General features: G+C 42.2%; 1 protein-coding gene across 5 annotated transcripts in view; it reads left to right on the forward strand.

Moving 5' to 3' along the window:
* Nucleotides 1–25,150, forward strand: part of KIF26B (kinesin family member 26B) — a 280,373-nt gene that overhangs the window by 246,090 nt on the left and 9,133 nt on the right. For all 5 annotated transcript variants that reach the window (XM_080997595.1, XM_080997596.1, XM_080997598.1 and 2 more), the window contains 2 exons: nucleotides 7,765–7,927; nucleotides 10,694–14,099. In XM_080997595.1, the coding sequence (XP_080853721.1) occupies nucleotides 7,765–7,927; nucleotides 10,694–14,099 (3,569 nt within the window). The remainder of the gene's footprint in view (nucleotides 1–7,764; nucleotides 7,928–10,693; nucleotides 14,100–25,150) is intronic.

The following is a 25,150-nucleotide window of genomic DNA, read 5'->3' on the forward strand; positions in this document are numbered from 1 at the left end:
CAATAACACACTGCTTGTACAATTGTGTGTTGTTTTTTATATCAAATGAAGGTTGATGTAATGATATTTATGTATATGGTATAAGCATTGAGATTTTAATTACAATGCATATTTATCTCTCATCATCTCTTTTCAGGAGGCTCCCATATTACCAATATTTTCAGTGATGATTTTGCTATCTCACTGAAAGATATTTAGGCTAAAATATTCTGGATGCTTACATGCAAATATGCCTTACTGAATGTACAGGAATCTGTACAGCAATGTGGCATACTGGGAACAATATAGATCTTGTGTAAATTATGGACTGTATTAGCTCTGTAATGGATTCATAATTATCTGATATTGGGATTTGTTACATGCTGACTGAGAATAATTTAAAATTAATTTCTGTTGTAAGATTATGTGAAACTTAGTATAAGTATGACTGTTGTCTTACGTGGTAGGCAAGTGTCACTGCCCAAATTTACTGGAAAGAGTCTTCTAATAATGTAAAGGGTGATGGCAACAATAGCTGTTAAAAGGTCTAAGTACTAGAAAATGAGAGCAAACCAAAGGAAAAATGTATGAGTGAAGAACATTTGGGAATTGTTTTACCATAAGGTCAAAATGTATGTTGAATGTGTGACTACATTTAATGTATCTGTTTGAGTTGCATATCTCAAATGGATATTCATGCGTATCCCAGCTTTGACCTGTACTAAAGTGACAGTACACCTTATGCTTTTTAGGAACAAAGCCACTAAACATGCCATTTCTATGAAATGTACAAAACCAGGTCTGTTTTTCATGTCTTAGTAACACCTTAGTTTACTCTGACATTCATGTTTAATCTTCCTTTTTATAGAACTGCTTGTGTACTAGAAATGACTATGTCATAATGAAAGACAAACCCCATACAGGCAATTTTAGCAAACAAGACTGTGACTATTTTTCAGTGCAATTGGTTGTCACAATTCCTTTCTTTCCCTCTTCCCTTTTTCTATTTCCTTTCTCTTTTAACCAGTAATCCTTCAAGAACTGGAATTACCTCTTATCTATGTTTCTCCAGCATACAAAAACAATTAAACCCCATAACTAAGCATAGTTTTATTCTGTTCCACAATGTAAATGTTTATTAAAGCAGGAATGTCTACAGTTCTGGGCCAAGACATTTTGCTTCCTGAGGTGAAAATAGTACTGAAAGCATCTCACTTGGCCCAATGGTAGGTCTGGGCCTGACATATGTATGGGATCATTGTTAGGGTATGTTGTTGAGGACCCCAAAACCCCAGATTGAGTAACTGCTCTTACAACAACTATTCTTAATTCCTATCTATAAAACAGGACGATAGCAACATTAATTAATGAATCAAAAAGTTCTACCTCAATACAAATAAATGGAGCTGTGTAGATCTCTTGATCATCTCTTGATCATCAAGCTGACACTGATCTTTAAAAGGATGTGTGTATATTCCAGGCTCAGCAGAAAATGGAGGTTCTACTAGTCCAGCATTTTCTTCTGGAAGCTCACTAGCAGGGCATGCTGTGAAAGTGATGCTTATCTTCTGTTTTATTTATGTCTTGCTTCTAATAATCCGAGGAATTTTGCCCATTTACACAGAGGTTCCATTACGCCATCATAGCTAATGACCATTAACAGACATAACTTCTATGAATTTTCCTAATTTTTTTATCAAAGGCATCTAAAGTTGCAGACAACAACACAAACACCATCTTGTGTAGTAACATGATGTTTAACCTATCCCTCCTATTGAAGAGTATTGACAATTGCACTACAAGGAGTAGGGCTGGGATCCAACCATGATGTTTCACAATTTAGAGAAGACTTAGCACACCACACCAATCAAATGCTGCTATGCTATACTGAATTATACTTTTTCTTATTATTTGACTAATACAGACAGAAGCAGGTGCAGGCATAATGTTTATATTTACTGACTACATGAAATATATTTGCATTTGCTCACTTTCTGCCAATAAATTACTGTATGACAGCAGGCTCAAGGGCGTACAACGCCTTATCATGTAATAATCACACACCTAGGTGGTTAATAGCATTTGCCATTGGCTTGCTGCCTAGCAAGAAACCATGATATGTGATTTGTATGAGTAGGGACACATGCCATGGCATGTTATATGGCTTAATAAAAAAAAATAAGGTTCTGTTTTCAGCTTTAATTTTGCTGCCACCAATGTTTGCATTCCTGTTTTTTTATTGGTTAGAGTCCTAAGAGAAATGGATAGGAGGAATGAGAGGGGGGAGGAAAGATAAAATATTTATGACTTAATATGTTTTAGACCTGGAATAAATACATAAAATTGTCTAAATAATCTCCTAGGGACAGGGGAATCTTGAGCCAATGTTTTTAACTTGGTTCCCATTCTTTTGTATATTTCCTTTTCGTTTGGAAATGAAATCAGTGCTGTTCATCTTCTTTTTTTAATAATCACTTTGACAATCACAAAGAGAGAACACTCCTTTCTGATCATTCACATTCAGCTCAAGGTGCGGGGAGGTACATCTGAATTCAAGGGAAGCATACTGAATCCTATTTCTCAATGAGGTAGCAGCTTTGTGTTTGGGCTTCAGGCTTGCCGATAAGGGTTCCCAGGATGGGATGGCTCCCTGACTGTAAAAGGATTCCTGCACACAAAAAATCTAACATGCCAAGGAGAAGCCTAGACTATAATATTTCTAATAATAATTAGGACTGTCTTGCCAGAGTGGTGCATGCTCTGGTTATCTCCCGCTTGGACTACTGCAATGCGCTCTATGTGGGGCTACCTTTGAAGGTGACCCAGAAACTGCAATTAATCCAGAATTCGGCAGCTAGACTGGTGACTGGGAGTGGCCGCCGGGACCACATAACACCGGTCCTGAGAGATCTGCATTGGCTCCCAGTACGTTTCTGAGCACAATTCAAAGTGTTGGTGCTGACCTTTAAAGCCCTAAACGGCCTCGGTCCTGTATACCTGAAGGAGCATCTCCACCCCCATCATTCTACCCGGACACTGAGGTCCAGCACCGAGGGCCTTCTGGCGGTTTCCTCATTGCGAGAAGTGAGGTTACAGGGAACCAGACAGAGGGCCTTCTCGGTAGTGGTGCCCGCCCTGTGAAACACTCTCCCTTCAGATGTGAAGGAAATAAGCAGCTATCTTCTTTTTAAAAGACATCTGAAGGCAGCCCTGTTTAGGGAAGTTTTTAATATTTAATGCTGTATTGTTTTTAACACTTGATTGGAAGCTGCCCAGAGTGGCTGGGGAAACTCAGCCAGATGGGCGGGGTATAAATAATAAATTATTATTATTATTATTATTATTATTATTATTATTATTATTAGAGTGTGTTTATGGAGGCCCAGTACCCACCTGCAACCCAAAATGGTATAGCCCAGGCAGTTTTATTACTTCAATGTCAATTACATATTTTCATTTTTTTAAAGTATCCTTGAGTGGCATGGGAAGTCTCAAACCCATCAGCCGATTGGCAATTCTGTTCCTCTACAGCTTACTGGGGCCTGTTCTCCATCAGTCCTGTTCCTTGCAAGGCTCCACTTCCAGCAAAATAAAATATATGTATCAGAACTAATTGTTCTGACCTGTCCATACCAGATTCCCACAGCAGCAAGGCAGGACAGTGGCTGAAGCACCATGGATAGATTCAAGTGAGCAATTTGCTGTGTCAAAGGCAGAAGGTGAACCAAGGCCTTGCTTCCTCCAGTCCACCTTCCCCAAGGTCCACCCCACTTGGGCTAAAGAAGATGGCTCTTAAAGGGCCAAATATTCCTAGTGTGCAAAGGGGCACTTGTTCATTTGTCCCATCTGGCATGGTCCCAGCACCATTTGTCAGGTTGTTAGCAATGGAAGTCCTTGATTCCTTTGAGGAGCCTGGCCCAAGGGGCAGTATCTTGTACAACTCAAGCAGTCTCACAACTGCCAGAAAGTCAATATCTGTGATCAATAATATTGAAGAGTCTTCCCTAGAAAGGGTACTTTGGCTATAGTCAATAACTGGCTGAATAATCAACAACGTTAGATGGTGGGCAGGGACCAGGTGATTACAGGGCTTGAGATAGTTGAGCCTGTACTGTGCCTAAATGGCAGCATTTACCAACTAAATCCAGGTTCTTCCATCGGTCATGCATATGCCCAAAATATTCAATCATCTAATGATAAGGAAGGATGCCTGGCCACAGCCATCAAAGTCAGCAGGCATAATTCTCATAACTGCAATACGTCAAGGACCACCTCTCCCTCTATGAGCCAACCTGGACCTAGCAATTATCATCTGATGCCCTTCTTTGTGTGCCCTGTCCATGAGATGGCTGGAGGATAGCAACATGAGAACTGGCCTTTTCTGCAGTGGCTCCCCATTTGTGGAATGCTCTCCCCAGGGAGGCTTGCCTGTCACCTTCATTGTACATCTTTAGGCAAAAATGTTTCTCTTCAGCCAGGTCTTTGGTTGATTAACATTCTGTGTCCTTTTAAATATTTGGGGGGGGGGCATGCTATTGGTTTGTTTTGCTTTCGTTCTTATTTTTATTATGTATTATGTGTTTTTATTTTATATTTTTATGCTGTGAACCACCCTGAGATTTTTGACTAAAGGTGGTGTACAAATTAATCAATCAATCAATCAATCAATTAATTAATTAATTATAACTATATTCCTCATAACACAGAATTCTAACTGTATCTTTGGAAACAGTGCTACTGAATTGCTGTCACACAAGGGTAATTTAGGACAGGGGATTTGTGCCATCTTGAAAGGCCATCTTCAGAATGTTTTGATCCATATTTTGGTATGCTACTTTTATTAAAGTTGAAGTCAGCAGAAATATCTTTTGATATAAAATGTTTTGTGGGGTATTTTTACATAACAATTATCCTTTTTCAAACTACCTTTGATTACCCCACTAGAAATAACCTAGCTTCTGAAGAATATTGGCTTATTTTCCTTATTGAAATAAAGCACCCATCTTCCTTTATTCTGACAGAAGGATAGAATCAGATTTCAAAAAAATACAGATGCCCTGTGCATTTGTATACCTATTTGTCGGGTACCGGTATATTTTGAAATATAATAGGTGTGATTAAAAAAGAAAAAAGAATCCAGAGATTTAAACTGCTGCAAGATCAAAGGAACAGAGGCAGCAGCTACTAGGTGGCTTGTGTCTGATGGCATTTTTTCTGTCTCTGTGTGGGTTTTTTAAAAAAAATCATTAGCATATCTTATTGAAAGAGATAATTGAACCGTTGAATTGGGAGGTCCAGATCTTGAATATAAAATGCAAAATATTTGCAAATTGCATGATTAGTAACCTTTCCTTTGTAGTTTTCTTTTGGGAAGCTGTTAAGCTAGCTATAAGAAAGGAGGCAGCTAACTGTAGCCTACAGCAAAGGGAAGATTATCAAGATAATGCTAGACTTTTTTTGAGTCAAATATGAAACATTGCTGTTTTTTAAAATCATCTGTTGTTATTTATAAGCATAATCTCAATAGATGTAGCACAGGAATGTGCGTAATATCATCTCTCTTCCAACAGCAAGAATTCACTTCAGCGTAATTCAGGGTTCAGGTGACCTACACACATCCATCATTTATAAGTCTTGAGGAAGACCACACCAGTTTGCTGATGATGGCTGCATGACTTAGTTATTCTCATGAGACCTAGATGTAGTCTGTTGCCCTTTTGCACTGTCATTCCATGTTGTGCTTTGATGGACGCATGAGTAAATGAAAGGCTTGGTATCGATTTCCATACAGATGTTAATAATTTCTGTGTACATCATCCATGGAATAGTGGTTACTCTTGCACAGAATTTGATAGTGCAGTATTCCTTGATTGAAGAGATGATGCATGAAGCTTGCACAACAGACTTTTATCTCTTGGTCTGTGTGGATTCAAAGCTGAATCAGAGAAATGAATGCATTTTTCCTTGCTGTCATCTTAATGGACTTTTGTTTACAACACATGCCATCAAATACTGTAGAGGGATTGACTAGCTCTGCCCACAGGAAGCTGAGAACCGGCAGATTCTGTGCAAAACAGAAGGTTGCACTTGAACTTTCTGGGGAAACTTTCAGACTTTCTGGTGGATGCTTTGTTTAGACATGATGAAATGGAGCTATTTGCAGCTGAATGGATCTATTTAGGATAGCAATATGTCTTGCAGCCAGTGTCTTTAGACACTCTCTCTTAAGAAAAATAATCAGGAAGCAATTTGCTTAACTTGTACTTTATCTGCAAATACACACGCACACGCACACACACACACACACACGCACACACACACACACACAATCACAATAGAGCTACTATATCTGCCCATAGCAACTCTATTGTGTGTGTGTTTGTATCCCACTCCCTCACAGCAAGCAGTTCCAGCAAATTACCCCTTGTGGCAGCAGGGGGAAGTACCAGTAGAGGCTGGTGCTCATTGGTTCTGGTAGGGCAGGGAGGCCAATGTTAGGCGGTGCCAGAACCAATCACACCAGGTGGGTGCAGGCCCCAGGAGACCCCAGAGGGCAGCCTTTGCTATTTCCTCCCTGGGGGTGTGAGGATACCAGCAGAGCCTACTATTTGCCAAGAGGCAGCTGCAGAGGCAGCATTGGGTGGACATTGCAGAGGAGGAGGCAGATCTGACTTCCAAGGAGTGTGCCACAGCCACTGCTGCCACTGCTGCAGCAACCTCAGGCCGTGCATTCATTGGAGGCCGGATTTGCTGCCCCTGTGGATCCTGACACCCAGTTGCCTTACTTTGTCTCATGAGTGGGCTGGCCTTGGAGCCAACTAATTTTGTCCATATCCTCCTCCCTGCTGAGTTCTGCTGGGAACTAAGGATGGCGGGGTATAAATAATAAAATTATTATTATTATTATTATTATTATTATTATTATTATTAAGGAGGGAGCATAATTCCCATCCATTCCCATAGAGCTCTCAAAGGACAAGTGCCTGGTGAATTGTACCCTTGTTAACTGCATTAATAGAATGAATGGTTCCCACTATCATCACATAACACAGTGACTGTTTTACTCCTGAATTGTCTTGTGCACTGCTGACAAGAGGCAGGGTTTGGTTTGGTTATTTTTTTTTAAAAAAAATTCATTCTAAATAAGTTTTTGTTGTTGAATTTTTGATGGCACGCCATTGGCTGCAGTAATAATTGAGGTTGCATTAATGGATAATGTTAGCAGAGTTTCTTCAGTGCCAAAGCAATTGCCATGCAGTACCATTTGCAGGTCTCATTACAATCATAGGAAGTGATAGAGAGGCGGAGGTTGCAAGGTCTTCTAAAAATGAGTCCGTTCAGTGACTCAGTGTGTGACAGGGAGAAAATGGGACAAACCAATTCCACCTTCAGACATCAAAAAGAATGAGCAGAGGTGAAACTCATGATGTGTTTTAAGGCCTGATCCTTCTGTGCCTTTAAATAAAGCTGGGTTTTCTTTTAAAACTAGTTAGCCCAGAATAGGTTCCTGGTGATGAGGCGGCTTCCAGTGCTAAAATACTGCTGAAAATGTGCTAGGAAAACAAGACAGGCAGAAAACCCTTGAAAGATAAGAGCCTCTCCATTTCAGTGCAGGGATTTTCCAGCTTGTTCAGAGGCAGATGTAGTGCACTAGAATCCCGAAGAACAATGCTAATTAGTATTCCATTAAAAAGGAAGAAATCTTGCTGAGACCTGGAGCCACATCCCGACAGTCGAAGTGAAACATGGCTCACTAATGTAGCCTTAATTCTTTTTATTTTGCAGAGACAGCAAGCTGACCATGTTGCTCCGGGAGTCCCTTGGGAACATGAACTGCCGTACTACCATGATAGCTCACATTTCGGCAGCTGCAGGGAACTATGCTGAAACACTTTCCACCATCCAGATTGCATCCAGGGTTTTAAGAATGAAGAAAAAGAAAACAAAGGTAAGGACAAGGGGGAAACTCTTTTGTTGCTGTGCTCTGGAAAGAGCATGGCAAGCTAGGGATCCGAAAGAAATGGGAGAGGCCTTGAAAGTGCAGCTTCTAACAAAAATCAATATTCTTAATTTCTGATGGTATGGCAGTATATCCGAGTGCATGAGGGAAATCATATGTTCATTGTTAGATGAATGATTGGTTATAATAGGCACAGAAATGGCAGAGTTCAAACTCTCATGTTGCTTTCTTGAAGTCTATGTAGCATGGAATCCTGGTTAAAAGTCAAGCTGGAATAATTTATTAACATCATTCACATTAGCAGCCTAAGGATTATTAAATGTGAGCTGAGATCAATTAACAGATTCTACAAAATATCACTGCACAACAATCTCTTCCCAGAAGAGATCTCTGCAACAGAGCATGCTGTAGTGTGTGGCACCAATGTTAATTTTGATAGCATTTCCCTCATTAACCTTACAATGAGCACAAACTTTTTTTTTTTTTTTTTAAAAAGACTAGCTGATGTGGTCTGGGTGGTACTAATTCAGCCAGTGCATTTGAAGCATGATATTTTATCTTGAGAGTGAAAATTGAGAAGTGTTCTGATCTGAATTCTATATAGTTCTTTTAGAGAAGATTGCATATACCAATGCTCAGTTCTGATAAAAATCAGAAGCTAACATGTATTTACAGCAAGAAAAGGTTGATCCAGCACACATTATTTTATATCTCTTCTTCTCTAGCCACTATCTAAATAAAACTGAACATTAATTAAAATTTGCAACAACAAAGTAAAACTGTGAAAGTTAGTTGCCTAGGACTTTAGTATGAAGAGTATGTTGCTTCACTGAGACTTTTTACTTCTTTTTGAAGTTAGACATGTGGGATCAGGACTTGGTAGAAGTGCCTCTCTCTAAGGAGACTTGCCTCTGGACAATTTCTGCCAGCAGATAACGGCTTTTTCATTTTGGAAACTTCCTTCTCTTAAGCAAGCAATCAGCTTTTATTTCAGCTTAAGGCTGCAATCCAATACTTACCTCAACAGGACTTCCTTCTGTGCCAACATGTATTATGCTGCTAGCTGCTTATATTTTATTGCTGGGAGTGGTTTAATTGTTATTTCATTTGATATTGGCTTCAGTAGTTTGTGGAAATCACTTTGAAAGGAGGCACATAAAATGTATAAAGAAATAAAATGAAAGTCCCACTGTGTTAAAGTGTGTATCAGGAAACACATATTAACTATAATAAAAAAAATTGATAACTTGGGCAGAGAAGTAGTGGAATCCTTTCTTAGAGATTTTTCAGAAAGTTACTGAGCGCATCTATTTGGCATTATTAAAATCTAGGAAGTTTTAGTATTACTTGAGCTTTTGTTGCTGGAAACTGGACTAGAGGATCAATGTGTTCCCCTCCAACCTGAAATGCAGAGGTGAACCCTCTTTTATATAGTTAATGGAAGAAAGACGTGGGAGGCATGGTTTGTTTTTTCTCATTCTTCCTTTTCTGCTTTCATCTCCACCGCTGTAATCACAGAAGTAAGCCCCCTTGATTCTAGTGAAATACACTTCCAAGTGTGCTTATCCCAGCCACCTAATTAAGTGATGGGTGTTGCTTACTAAATGCTCATCCACTTTCAACTATATGTTTCAGCTCAACATCATTAGCCTTTGGTTTTAGCTGTAGACTTCAGTCATCCATCTAAAGTAACTCCACTGTGATCAGTGAATGAATTTCGGAGTAAATAATTGCAAGAATGCCATGGCAGGCTTTTTAATGAATTTGTTTTAACAACTGTCAGAAGGAACACTGGGATCAAAGTGGCATGCAGCCCAATCTTACACATATTTAGTTGGTAGAGCAACTCACTGAGTTCAGCAGAAGAATTGCAGCATCAGGCATTTTTCCTCAATATAATTGCACAACAACATACCCCAGTAAGTGACATTGCTGTCTGACTGCATAGGTTATTTATAAACAGGCATGAAGACCATACTATTGACAGCGCATGAGTTGGAGCCCTCCATGATAAGGAGTTGGTCCATGTTATCTTGGGCAGATCACTACTGTCCAACCTCAGTTTTTCATATGAAAAATGGGAATAATATTGATAAAACTCACAACAAAGGAATGAAGGACAACCTTATAAAAGTAACATGTTTGAAATAAATTCGTTTTCATTTCACTTTAGAACTTGATTTTACTCTCTGTGATTCTGCTAAAGCCCAGTGTGCATGAACAGAGGAGCCGTGAGTGAGGATGGAAGTCAGCTTGCACCTGTGGTCCAGAGTCACTGCAGCTTCCCAGTAAGGAGAAGGGCAAGGCCCGGGGGAGGTCAGTGCTGTGCAGATGCACCTGGGGAGCCAATCTGCCCCTCCTGTTGGTGCATCCACACCGTGCCCAGCTCCCCACTGCCTCACCCTTCTCCCTCCCAGTAAGCAAGTCCCCTCCCCACCAACTGCTCCTGTATGAACAAATACAGCAATATGGCAGCTGCTTAAATCCAAGCACATGGAGCTGTTTGAAATGCTAAATCATTTCTGTACAGCAACCTGCCACGTGGACTTGGTGGCTTTATCCCTGATGCCAGAAGCCACCAGCTTCATGAAGCACTCTACTGCATGTTGAATGAGGCAATCTCCATGCCCGGTGGCCTTTGCAATAGCCTCTGCATGCATGAAGGCTTATATGAGAGCATGGGGTGTGGATTTCAGCTCCATGGAAGGGGTTTTTTCGAAATGCTAACATTTCACCTGTCTTCCTACCCAACAGTACACGTCAAGCTCTTCTGGAGGAGAAAGTTCTTGTGAAGAAGGGAGGATGCGGAGGCCAACCCAGCTGAGGCCCTTCCATTCTCGGAACGTTGTTGATCCAGACTTCCCCATTCTTCACTTGTCAAGTGACCCAGATTATTCTTCTAGCAGTGAACAGTCATGCGACACCGTCATTTACGTTGGCCCCAACGGCACAGCCCTTTCGGACAAGGAACTGACTGACAACGAAGGTCCCCCGGATTTTGTCCCCATAGTTCCTGCCCTTCAGAAGACCAAAACTGAAGGCAAGCTGGAGGACATGAGCGAGACAGCCCCCAGCACTTCTGAGAGAGACTGCTTGAAGTGCAATACATTTGCAGAACTCCAGGAGAGGTTAGACTGCATTGACGGTAGTGAGGAGACTGACATGTTTCCTTTTGAAGAACTGCCTGTTCAGTTCAGCTCCGACCAAGTGACTAAGTGCCCTGTGTCAGGCCAAGCAGCAGAGCTCACTAGTACATCAGAAGAAGGCCTGGCAGGCTGCCAAGAACCTGATAAAGATTTCAAGGAAAACCTGAATGCAACAGCCAACAAAATTCAGGGAAGCCATTCCCCTGTTCACACCGGGGTGCTCAATGAGGCACCCACCCCTCCATCACCTAGGAGTGTTACAGGCAGTCCAAGTAGCCACACAAACTGTTCCCAGCAATCCCACGGCACAGATCTGCAGAGCAGCCGAGAAAGCCTGAACACTTGCGGCTTTGTAGAAAGCAAGCCTCGGCCCATGGGTTCCCCACGGCTTGGCATTGCAAGCCTTTCCAAGACATCAGAGTACAAGCCACCCACTTCTCCTTCTCAGAGGTGCAAGGTTTACACCCAGAAAGGGGTGCTGCCCAACCCTGCACCACCACCGTCATCCTTAAGCAAGGACTCTGGGATGGTGTCCAGTGAGTCTCTGATGCAGCCAGAGATCCGCACTCCTCCCATTGGCATGAGCCCACAGCTCATGAAAAAGTCTGTGTCTTCCAGCAGTGCTGATTATGGGGAGCCCATGGACAATGAAGAGCAGCAGGAGCAGCAGCAAGAGCCACCTCTTTCTCCTGAGTCAAAGAAGGAGATTTTGAGCACCACCATGGTCACGGTGCAGCAGCCCTTAGAGCTGAACGGAGAAGATGAGCTGGTATTCACCCTGGTTGAAGAACTGACCATTAGTGGGGTTCTGGAGAATGGACGTCCAACAAGTATCATCAGCTTTAACAGTGATTGTTCTGTGCAAGCTCTGGCCTCCGGGTCTAGGCCGGTTAGCATTATCAGCAGCATCAGTGAAGATCTTGAATGCTATGCCAGTACAGCTCCTGTGTCTGAGGTCAGTATCACCCAGTTTATGCCTCTTCCAAAAATGGGACTGGATCACAAAGCTGAAGAGGCTGAAAGCAGACGTTCCTCTATCAGCTCGTGGTTGAGTGAAATGAGCACTGGAAGTGATGGCGAACAGTCATGCCACAGCTTCATAGCCCAAGCATGCTATGGGCATGGGGAAGCACTGGCAGATGCGCCCTTTCCTGAACTGGCAAGAGGCGTACAGAACAGCAGTGCGGTTTGTATAAATGACAAGCAAAAGCCAGTCACCGAGGAAATATTTGTACTGCCAGAGGTTACCGACGAAAGTATTAATAAAATGTCACCTATCAAAGGTTGTAAAATATCAGCCCTGGGAAAGACTATGGTCACAATATCAAACACCACAAGCCTAAGCAGTTGTGAAGGTTTCATTCCAATGAAGACCAACATTACTGTGTATCCATGTATTGCTGTTAATCCCTTCAAGGCACAAGAGCCGCCAGAGACTATATCTGCAGTGTCGTCACCAGCAAAAGTTCCCCAGCCTCAAGAGGTGAAGGAATCCAGTGTAAGAAAAGAGATAAAATTTGATGATCCTTGGCTAAAGAGGGAAGACAGTGTGAAAAAAGAAAGCTGTGGCCCCAAGGCTGAAGCCATCACTCAACAAAATAAGAAGCAGAAGTCAGCGGACAGGTTTAGCAGCAGTAGCGGAGAGACTTCCAGCTCCCCGGGAACGGAAAACCTGAAGAGCGTTGTAGATGGATGTGAAATGGGACTTCCCAGTTCCACAGCCCACAGCCCAGCACACACTACGGAGAGCTTTAAAAATGGCAGCCTCACAAAAGGCGTTCAGAAGGCTAGCAAGCTGGAGGAATTGGATGCTGTTTCCTATCATTACATTGAGGAGAACAGTGCCATTAGCTGTTCTGTTGGGTCCCAGACTTCCAGAGCTAGCTTGGAAAGAAGGATTGCGTCCCCCAAACACTGCGTTCTCACACGTCCAAAAGGAACTCCGCCGTTGCCTCCCGTGAGGAAATCTAGCCTGGATCAGAAAAATAGGGCCAGCCCTCAGCACAGCACTTGTAGTAGCAGCACCAGCAGCCCTTTGAACCAACCAGCGCCTTTCCTGGCTAGTTTCCCCGATGAGCTGAATGGGAAACAAAAGGGTTCCAGTATGGAGAGCGGTAACAATAGCAGCAGTAAATTGTTTAGTGCCAAACTTGAGCAGCTGGCCAGCAGAACCAATTCTTTGGGAAGGTCCAGTGGGAGCCATTATGAGTGCCTGTCTTTGGAAAGGGCAGAGAGTCTGTCCTCTGTCAGCTCCAAGATGGGTCCTGGGAAAGACACCACAATGCCCAGAGCTGGGAGAAGTTTCAACCGCAGTGCAATGTCCTCACCCACAAACTCAGGCCTTTCTCAGTCTGCAGGGGCCTCGCCAAAGGCCAGTCAATCAAAGATCTCTGCAGTGAGCAAGCTCCTCTTGGCAAGTCCTAAAGCTCGAAGCCTGGCTGCCTCAACCACCAAAACACTTAGCTTCTCTACCAAGTCCCTCCCTCAGTCTGTGGGGCAGAGTTCAGGCTTGCCTCCGAATGGAAAGAATATGTCCTGGTCTACTCAGTCTCTCAGCAGGAATAGGGGCTCTGGGCTCTCCTCAAAACTGCCCCTCAGAGCCGTCAATGGGAGAATATCAGAACTTCTGCAAGGAAGCACAGGCACCAGAGGGCTGCAGTTGCGTAGGAACTCGGACACAGATGATCGCAGCGCCGTCCACGGAGAAGAGAAGCCAACTGTTCACCTGCTGCCTTCACCTTACAGCAAGATCACTCCTCCTCGGAAGCCTCACCGCTGTAGCAGTGGCCACGGAAGTGACAACAGCAGTGTCCTGAGTGGGGAGCTGCCACCTGCCATGGGGAAAACAGCCTTGTTCTACCACAGTGGAGGAAGCAGCGGGTATGAAAGCATGATGAGAGACAGTGAAGCAACGGGAAGCGCTTCCTCAGCACAAGACTCTATGAGCGAGAACAGCAGCTCCCTCAGTGGGAGGTGCCGAAGTCTCAAAAATCCAAAGAAGCGTTCGAATACAGGTATGTCCTTAGACTTCTACATTGAGAAATAGCACTGAGACCTGCTGAGTAGGTTTCGGAGTTACTTACCTTATCGGGGGGAATGCTAAAAACTTTTCCATTGGAAATTAGGGCGTTTTAAGGTGATTAACTCAGGAGGAATTGGGCAGAAGAGGATGAACGGTCCTGGGAGACCAAGACATGTGCCCAAATTGTGAACTAGAATAATATGTGGCACTGTAGAACATCTTTACTGCTTGCATGGCATGGAAGTTCAGCTGGGGGAAATTAACAGAGAATTTCCGTGCTTTTTGTTAGGTGAATAAATATGTGACTATGCCAGTTTTTCTATTAAACCAACCTTCTCCAACCTGGTGCTGCCCTCTAGATGCCTTGGTCTCCAGCTTCCATCAGCCTCAGTCAGCATAGCCAATGGTCAGGGATGATGGGAACTGTAAACCAAAACAACTGGTGGGCACCAACTTGACTTGGCTGTCTTCAGACTTCTTCTTCTTCTTCTTCTTCTTCTTCTTCTTCTTCTTCTTCTTCTTCTTCTTCTCCTCCTCCACCACCACCACCACCACCACCTCCTCCTCCTCCTCTGGAAAGGCATTTTTCAGGGTCCATTCTTCATATGTCTAGACTTTGCTTCATCTGTACAGATGGAAATTACTGTTCTGTGCCCAAAGCAAAGACTCAAAGCATTTTGAACTAGAGCATGAGAATATTATTCTTTCAAGACTACCATCAAGAATAATTCTCAAAAGACATAACTATTTCCAATTTCCATCACTAGCCTATCTTAGGGTTTTCTTTTCTTTTTGTCATTTCTGCCTTATATTCAACAACCCAGCCCAGTGTCCCTTTTAGAATAGCGTTCTTCCTGTTTGTTCTTACCAATGAATGTGTTTTAATGAGAAAAGCAGGTTCTGTAGAGGATATTTTCTTACCTACTGTTTATTTGTTTTATTTATCACATGTTTATTCTCTTCCTCAGGGGATAAACAACTTAGGACAGTATGTGGGAGATGAGCCATTTTATCTTCATAACAACCTTATGTTCACCCAAAACTTCCATGGCAGGAATTCAACCTATGGCTCTAGTCCCAAGTCATAGAAACCCCTCTGTAGTATAATGGAAAATGTCCAACTCTCTCTCCATTATGCCATACTGACTCTTCCAATAGTATTGACTACAAAGATCTGGAGTGGGGGTTATGTGACATTCTAGATGTTGCTGGGAGCCCAGCCATGGGAAGATATGCTACATGTCCCTGTTCAATGGACAGCCTGAAACTCAATTTTGCTCTTTCCCTTCCCTCCAATCCCAATTGGCTACACACTCTTCTCATCTATTTGAGGGTTTTGCTAGTGATCCAGCCCCACCTTTCAGCATTCCCCATGGATGGATTGACAAGAAATGAAGTAGATATTCCACTAGAAGGGCTGCATAGGTGGAAAGGCGTTCCAGTCCTTTTCCTGTGGACCACTGATCCAACAAGGCAAAAGAGAGATCACATTCCAGCAGTGGACTATTGGTCAATTTCTTGTAGACCACCTAGATTCTTATGCTGGACTAGATGGGCCTCAGGCTAATCTAGCAATTACTCCTTAGTTTGTAACTACAGGTTCAGAATATGTATTTCTAATGCTCAGGTGCATTATGAATCAAACATCATTTGCCATAGACATTCTTCTGCCACTTTGAGTGTAAAATAATATTCCTCAAATGTGCCAGCTGAGACCCATTCATTAATCAGTGAAGCAAAAGTGGATCACACAAGACAGAAGCCACCCCACCCTTCACCCCTTGCTCCCAGTGTGCTGACAATCCTAGAATACAAAGCTAGCACCCATACCAATGACCAAAGTATAGCAGGCTGAGTAGCAAGGAGAATTTTAACCTACATCAGATAGAGCTGATTTTTGCCTGATCTTGTGAAATGGCTTCATAGGTGAGGGGAATATATACTTTCCATTTCTAGCTCACTTCATCATCATCATGGGAGGCCCTACTTTCCTATAATTGCAAATGAACTCTCTTGGCCATGGCTGGTCTAAAAGGTATGTGACCTATCCAGAAAGGATTTGTTACTATCGCCAAGATAGTAGAGTCATGGTTGTTCTGAGCATGTTCTCAAATCCTTCCTCAAGAAAGGGAAGGGACTTGCTCTATTACAAGGCTGGCACACTCTGGTTATATATTTGATCCTTGGCACACTTTAGTTACATTTCTCCTGTTATGGTACAGGATCCACCTCTTTTTCAGAAGGCTGAATAAGCATCTGTCAGAGATGGTTTAGATCTAGAAAATCCTGGCATAATGCAGGTGTTGGGACAGCTTGACCCTTGAGCTCCTTTCCAGCACTCAGACACACTCGATGGGAATGACTTGCCCTGTTACCCTGATAGATCTTGAATCCATTGACCTTCAGCACAAAGTGTGCAGCTCATCTTTACTAAACCGTGCAAAGCAGGGAATGTGTAATGGAAGAGGGAGGGGTTAAAGATTAATTTTGAGCTTGGATGCATCTATTTTTATCAGACCACCATTTTTAATGAATTGTACCCATTTCTAATTAAGCCTGGAAGTAACAGGTCATATTTAAACACCTTGTCATTCCTTAAAAAAAAGAAAAAAGACAATGCAAATATCTTTTTTTCCTCATTAAACAATTGTCAATAAATAAAGCCTTCCACTTTTTATAGCATGTTTTCTCATTGAATTCCCACCCCCCAGCAATAAAGTCATAATTCTATATTGGATGGAAGCACAATCTTTTACATGTCAATAGATTTATGAGGACATAAACATAAGATTATGACTGCAGCAGTGGGCCAGGCTCAAACTGGAGTGGAATGGGGAAATCTGCTGGCATTAATTTATGGACAAGAATAGTCTTACTTCAGTTTTTCCCCTCTTAAAGGCAGATCTTCCCTTAATCCTTGTCCATGTATAAAAGATTGCCATTGCGATTTAAATATACATATCTATCTCAAAGAACCCAAGGCATTTCCTATTATTTTAAACTATGGTGTCAAGAGCACTGGACCCTTCCTGATTTGCTGTCATGGATACACACTGCTATAATGGATATGGTGCTGTAGATATGCTCATTTCAGGTCAGGTGACCTTGTCTGGTTTATTTATGATTATTATTAACGGAAATGCTGGCTGTCAGGCGTGATCAACATGAATCAACAGAAAACCCCTTTTAGAGAGGCCACAAAGACTTTTAAGAAAATCGCCAGCAGTCTTGTGAGGTTTCACGATTGCTTTTGAAGTTCTCACACACTGAAGAGACAGATTCCTCTCTTCTCCCTGCCTCCTGGAGATTGAGATCTTGTTTTCTTTTGGTTTTCCTTAAGTGCATTACAGTACTTCTATATACTTAAGTAACGGTTTTAGAACCTGAGCATCAAAGGGTATGCAACAGGTTTTGAAAGACAAGAGCAATTTACCTTTCAGTTTTAGTCCTGCTTAAATTTCAGGTTCTAAATTTCATAAGCACAGGAAACTGCTTGCAGCTACCTGATTGTTACATAGCCTAAACAAACACATAGTGTTTAATCATACATACAGGCAAATACAAACACATCCTCCTGTTAGTCACCAACTTCCACCTACCATAACTATGTGTTGACTTTTCTTAGTGCTTTATTAACATTGGGTCTAAACCTTCCATTATTTGCTGCTGAACCCTGGTATTATCCACTCACTGTGCTGGAAGAATGAATGGACAATTCATGGCAGGTCCAGGATTCAGATGCAGTAAATAACGTTTAACCTTTTTCATTTTGTATGGGCTTCAGACTTGTTTGGCATCTACTCCCCCCTTCTGTGCAATATTACTGCTTCATTGCAGAAGACAGAAAGTACTGGACACAGCCCAGGCAGTTGAAGACATTCATGTCCCATTGATTTCAGTTGGAGTCGTTGTTGTTGTTGTTGTTGTTGTTGTTGTTGTTGTTGTTGTTAATTGAGTTTATATACTGCCCTGTACCTAGAGGGGGATGCAGGTGGCGCTGTGGGTTAAACCACAGAGCCTAGGACTTGCCGATCAGAAGGTTGGAGTTTCGAATCCCCGCAACGGGGTGAACTCCCGTTGCTCGGTCCCTGCTCCTGCCAACCTAGCAGTTCGAAAGCACATCAAAGTGCAAGTAGATAAATAGGTACCGCTCTGGCGAGAAGGTAAACGATGTTTCCGTGCGCTGCTCTGGTTCGCCAGAAGCGGCATAGTCATGCTGGCCACATGACCCGGAAGCTGTACACCGGCTCCCTTGGCCAATAAAGCGAGATGAGCGCCGCAACCCCAGAGTCGGTCACAACTGGACTTAATGGTCAGGGGTCCCGTATTTAACTTTATACCTAGAGGTCTCAGGGCGGTTCACAGAATAAAATCAAAATATAAAACCACAAAATACATAATCAAAATAAAAACAACAACCCAATTGCCCTCCCCCAAAATAGGTTGTACATGCTTCTCTCACTCACCCTTTGTCCTTGAAAACAGTACAGAACTCAAAAGGTCTTTACTTTGGCTAGATCATGCCTTGCCATTTTAAAATTAGGGATGCTATGCTGAAGGATAATCCAGTGCTATCACTTTCCTGGAAACTAGGTCTGTGCCAGAATCATGCTTTTTCCGATAATGAGGTCAAGCTGTGGTCTAGATACCATGGCTTATTTTTATTTTATTTGAGGCATATGCCACTTTCTACCATATTTTTTTAAAAAAGGTGACTTCTAATAATAACCACATTCATACAAATGTAATTCATAACCAATTGAAAATTGATAACAACACATTGAGAGTGATCATCCACAGTCAGATTATTCCACCAGGGTGGGGCTAAGGGGCACTTAGGCGTCTGGGGGTCTGATTCTCTCACTTCAGAACTGTTTCTGCTGCTGCCAAGGTGAAGGCAGCCCTCTCGCACACACCATCACTTTTTTAAAAAATGACATGATAGCTAAGTATGTTAAGATCATGTGCTGTTAGGTCATTGGCAGTTAGGTAATTGTATTAAATATCGTGTTCATTTTTAAATCGTAGTCAACCCAAACGGGCATGAGAATGAGCTGCAGTGGACCCTCCGGATACGAATAAAATTCATTCCAGGGGTCCGTACTTAACCTGAAAAGTCCGTAACTGGAGGCGCTGCTTCTGCACATGCATGTGTGGCAAAACCCGGAAGTTACGTATCCAGAGCGGTACATAATTCAAGGGTCCACTGTATTACAATGCTCTTTCAGAGGTGAATTTGACACTCTTGCAATGCAATTCTGTTCATCGCTCTTCAAAAGTTCAGTGTGACTAAGACCTGGGGAGTGTACATAGGATTGTAGCCTTAGTCTGAATATCCATTTTTCCCCAGGTGCAATGCTATGAGCTCATGAGTCTTTGGGAGCTAAAGAATATAAGAAGGCCACAGAAGGCAAACCTGTGATTAGATTTACATTATACAACAGGCTCTCAGACATACACTTAAGCTCTCAAACAATCTTCACAGATGCATTGGCTTTTTCATACATGCTATTTATCGGCTTCCAGTTCTTGTCCCCCTGTGGCGTTTCTAATCCATAGCAAGCCCTCAAGCACTGGGTATCATTTGCAACAGGATGAGGTTTTCTAAGGAAGATCTTCCTTAGGCGACTCCCCTCCCTGCAACTTTTATTTGGTTTGTATAAAACAGGCTCATGTCCCTTTTTATATATAGTTAGCTAGATCAAAGGGTTCTTGGGTCTGCCTGAAACTATGACTAATTATTGACTGTAATACTGGTTCAAGGGAGAATCCATTTCCCTTCATTAGGAGCATGTGGCTGCATAGGTTTGAAAATTGCCTGTGCGCACTTTCATTTTTAAGTCTTTTGCTTTTCAGTAAAGCAACAAGCTCGGAACTGAAAATGTGCAAAGTACACAAGACAGAGCTCAACACAGCAGAATCAGCATGGCTGGGTATTTTTCCTTTTTTATCTTTTTAAAGAATGGGGCTTCATGGTCAATCTTTTAGAGAGCAGCTTGTTACCGATGGACAAAGGGCCCCAATGTAATTTGCTCCTGGCTGCCTGCCTGCTGGCAAGGGCTGGGCTAGAGCACTTGGAAGGGAGATCAAGCACAGGGATATTGGAGCATATAATAGCTTATATGGTTGGCTGCTTTGGGAGAGAAAATCTAGCTATTGGTTCCTGAGATTTGGTTAGTAGGGCTTAACGTGGCCTCAGCTGATCTTGCATGTCACATAGCAGCAAAGACCACATTCTTAGAAAGAGAGACCTGTTCGATTCAGCGTGGCTCGTAGAAAGCAGAAGAGGGCTCAGGAAATGAAATTAAACCAGACAAGTGAAACCTGCAACAAAGTGTTGGAGTCTATCTGCCTTCCTAATAGGGAGGCTTCTGTACAGAATTCTGGCCAGCCATTTCCTCCAAGCAGGGCATTTCAGGCTCCTCCTTCCTCTTCCTCCTTCTTTTCCAACGATTGCTCCACATTCTGCAGCTCCTTAGTGCATGCACAGTCTTCATTGGCCAGACTTACCTCTCTTGACAATGCCAGCTGCTCCCAAAGAGCTGGCCTTTGTGGTGCCCAAAGGGGAGCGTGTTGGGTGTGGCTGAAATACTAGATGTTCGATACCACAGCTGGAGAGAGGCCTGTTACACTCATGTTCCGCTTATGGCTTCCCACAGGCATCTGGTTGGTCACTGTGAGAACAGGATGTTGGACTGGATGGGCCACTGGCCTGATCCAGCAAGCTGTTCTTACGTTCTTAAAGAATCCTAAACCCTCCCGGTCCTCTTGCACATCCTGAAAAGAAAAAGAAATCGGAAGAAAAATTGGAGATATTTTTGCCTTGCAATAGGTTGTACCAGCTGACTCATTGGGTCCCTTCCAATTTTACTCTTCTGTGAGTATCTAAACCTCTCCCTTCCCTTTTGCCTTCTGTAGTTTTCAGTGGAAATAGGATGGAGGTAAATTGAGACCAGAAATGGACATCAGAAATTCATCAGTGTTTTGCTGCTAATTTCTCTTACTATACACATTTTTATATGCAGTTTTGCCAAATGCACAAATACACAACATAATGGATCTTGTATGCCATTTTTACTAAGATGTGTACTATAGTGTATGCATTTTTGTACAAATTAGTGGGTAACTGCTTTGAAAAATTCAGATCAGTGCTAGTTTCAAAGCATAGCTGTGTTGGGGTTCACATAAGGTTTCAGAAAGTGTAGAATTGGTAAGTTAGCCTTTAAATGCAATCTGAATTGATTTTCCCCCACCCTTGCCTGCCAGTGAGAGCCCAGCAGACAGCACCTTTAGAATCTCCCCCCCTCCCGCTTCCCACACTTCAGGGATTGTAGCTTTAGGCTTTTAAAACCATTTTTGTACTTATGTTGTACCTCTGTTGTGACTACAATTCTGGTAGTGCTCATTACTTATGTTCACTATTGGAATAAGTGCTAAGCAACATTTCCTAATATTTAATAATGCAGGTGTAGGTCCCATGGTGCTCATATCTGTTGCCCGACAGTGTTGAGTGTTTTAGGACAGTGTCAGAGACTTTTCTTTTTCACTTTGCTTTACATAGGAACCTTTATGATTCCTTCCACGTTAAAACATTTTATGAATGGTGTAGCTTTTTTAAATATTGCAGTTCATACTGAGTTTCCTTGGCAAGGCAATTGCTGAATGCCACAAGAGAAAAGGACTAAAAATGCCAGTAGTTAGATTGTTAGTCTCCACCTCCATCTTGGTTTTAAGCTCTTTTAATTAATGGTGTAATTTGTAAGAACAGAGGATTCAAATTCAAAAATGGATATTTGAAAATATGTTGTAATACCAATCCAGGTTTATCTGAGAATGAATGTAGGGGGAGATATTGCATCTTCTGAGAAAGCTGGAATCTATCAATATCAGGGTCACTGGAAGCAACAAAATAATTTCTAAAATAGTTATGCATAGAACGTGGAGATAGTTATACTAACAAATGTGTTTTGTTGCTGCTGTCTTTAAGTGTTGCCACTTAAGATCCATTCCACCCAAACTTTAATAATAGTAATAATAATGATGATGATGATGATGATGATGATGATGATAATAATAATAATAATAATTTATACCCCACCCATCTGGCTGGGTTTCCCCAGCTACTCTGGGCGGCTTCCAACAAAAGATTAAAAATACATTAAAACATCAGTCATTAAAAACTTCCCTAAACAGGGCTGCCTTCAGTTTCATCTGTTGCTTCTTGATAATGAATTACTACAAGCGGACTAAGAAGTGTCATATTTGGAGTCTCCACCATCCCCCTGACTGCAATGCTTGCACAACACTATGATCTGATTGTGATCTGGATTGCATGACCGGTGCAGCTGAAACACAGACTATTCAGCCATGCAATGAATGAGGTGCGGAAAGGGGAAGATAGGCAGGTTTGGACCAAGAGGTCTTTTGATTCCTTCCAATTTCACCTCCCTGCTTTGTGCATTTTAATAATGGAATATCAAATACACACATACTTACACAGATGTAAATATAAAATCGAAATGAAAAACTCAAAGCAGTTCCACACATTGCACAGGAAAAACTTTCTCCTCCAACATTATCTGAACAGAAACTGTGAAACACTAAAGACCTTTACTTCTAATGCCAAAAAATATGCCGTAAGAAAACATGCTGTCAAAAACGAAGAAACAAACAAGTGGATCATTTCTCTTTGCATCCAAAAGTGCCAGAATTAACTCCCAGTTTCAGATGAGCTGCAAGGCACCAGAGATTGAAGTGGGGCTTCACACACTAAACTCTTGTGTTGAATTGCAGTTGCAGTGTTTGGTTCAAGAGAAACTTAGTCACATTTCAAAGCAGCATCTCACGTACTTGCTTTGATGATGGCAACAGTGATGGCAATTCATACATAAAAGTTATTTCTTAATCTTATTGCTGATGTTCACAGTAGCAAAAGGAGCTGCTGTGTGTGTGTTTGGTGACCCTTTTAAACACTTAACTGCTGACTGGAAAGCAGAGATGGTGAAATGGGCCCCAATCACAATTTTTTTTGTTCATTAAAAACAACAGCATTGATTTTCCCAGGTCACAGCCAGGCCATTTCATGCAGCAAATCTGTGTTGAAAGGGATCCGAGTAATCATTTTTTACACGCTTGACTACCACGTGCTGGCGCTGAGCTTTCGACCGCATGAATATAGGAATGATTTAATAGAGGAAGTAGCAGTGGGCTATTGTGCATGTTGAAGGCTCTGTGGAACATGCATGATTGAGTTGGACACCATTAGACTACTTGTAAATAAAACCTGCTAACTTGGCTGGCTAGGAATTCGCTTACAGGAACACAATTGCCACTAGCTTGTCTGGACCTTACCCCTTCTCTTTCAGGAAAGCTGGGAAAGGGACTGAGCTAATTCATTTTTTTTAAGGCATGCCTTGGACAATAACCAGCTCAGAATCATCTCCATACACAATAGCATTAGACAACTGGCATAGCAATAGTGTGTTGAAATCCAGCCCCAGTGAAGATAAGCATGGGGGTGAGGAGGCGTGTTGCTATTCAATGGCTGGCTAGAGATGTGTAGCTGTTGGACACTGTCTGCTGTGACCTACATCTTCTCTGGGACTTCTCCCAAATTACTTGTCAATCTGCCATGCTCAATGAGGGACTGCCTCCTGACATTGCACCAGTAGTGCTCATTTACAGACTCTAAATGAGCTGCCTCAAAACTAATGATGCTAGGCCAGGGAACACAGGGCGGTTGTGGGAGAGGTTGGGGGTGATGGCGGAAAGCATTGCTTGGTACAATCAAACAACTGATAAAATAATGGCAGATAAAAATGTGGGGTTTTTTAATGGAGATTTTACTCAGTTTCCCCCATGTGAAATGATGTTCAGTGCTGCCTCCCTAGTCTGAAATAATGCATTTATGTCACACTGAATACATGAACAATAAAAGAATTGTCCACATTATTGGTGAGTCTAGGAGGAAATAGTCATATTGTAAAAGTTTTATTTCATGAGATACTCCAGCCGTCCCTAACAGGGATGCTACTATCCTGCTTGCAGATGCAAACCTGGAGTTCATTGGAGTCTGATAACAGAATAGAGAGCAAGTAAAAAATAACAGAAAATGGTCAACACATACAAATACTTTCCACACTCTTGTATCTATCTGATCATAGCCTTTTATCCTCTTTCTTTGTCTCCATCCCACTTTGGGTGTCTCTTTCCAGTTGGCTCTCCAGATCTTTGCTGTTTGGTGATAAACTCACACCCCGTTACTTGTCTTGCTGTTCCATTCTGATCAGCAAATCTGGACCCCTAACACAGTACACCGTGTCCCACCCTTAGATTCCTCATTTAGACATTTGCCACACTGTTCTTACAAAAAACAAAACAAAACACCCTTCTGTGCATCAACTTTCTATTTAAAACTCTTGCCCAAGCATGTTCCTATATGCCCTGGTTTGCACCTCATGTTGTAAATTCTTATCTGCTTTTAGCTATCATATGCTGTTTGTCTCACGATTCCATGACTCCGTATCTTGAGTCCCCTTGATTAATTAGAAAATGACTTGCTATCCATATAAATATATGTATGGGAATATGGCCATGTTATTCTAATCTTACACGTTTCACCAATTCCTTATGATTATCACATTTTTTCATTGGCTGTTGCTATCCTGTCTGCCCCTACAAGGACTTCAACTATCAGCCATGTTACCAAGCTCAAATCAAGGTCAGCACCCAGATATTCTTATTCATGTAGCAGGGCTTTAAATGCTGTACCATAACCTGTTGCAATTTGATTCTGACTCTTTCAGGGTAGAATCAAATTACTCCACTCCCCTTTTATGAGGGAAGGTTTGGAACCAATTCATGACTATGGTTGTTGACAGTTACCTTCGCCCATAGAAAAAGGCACCAGGATGGGTCATAAGGTAGAAATACTAGAAACCAGAATCAAAGATGGATGTTTGTTTTTTATGAGACACATAAGAAGAGCCTGCTGGATCAGGCCAATGGCCCATCTATTTCAGCATCCTGTTCAGATGCCTATGG

This window comes from Podarcis pityusensis, assembly GCF_964106645.2.
Source record: "Podarcis pityusensis genome assembly, chromosome: 3".
In the NCBI taxonomy this organism is placed as follows: Eukaryota; Metazoa; Chordata; class Lepidosauria; order Squamata; family Lacertidae; genus Podarcis; species Podarcis pityusensis.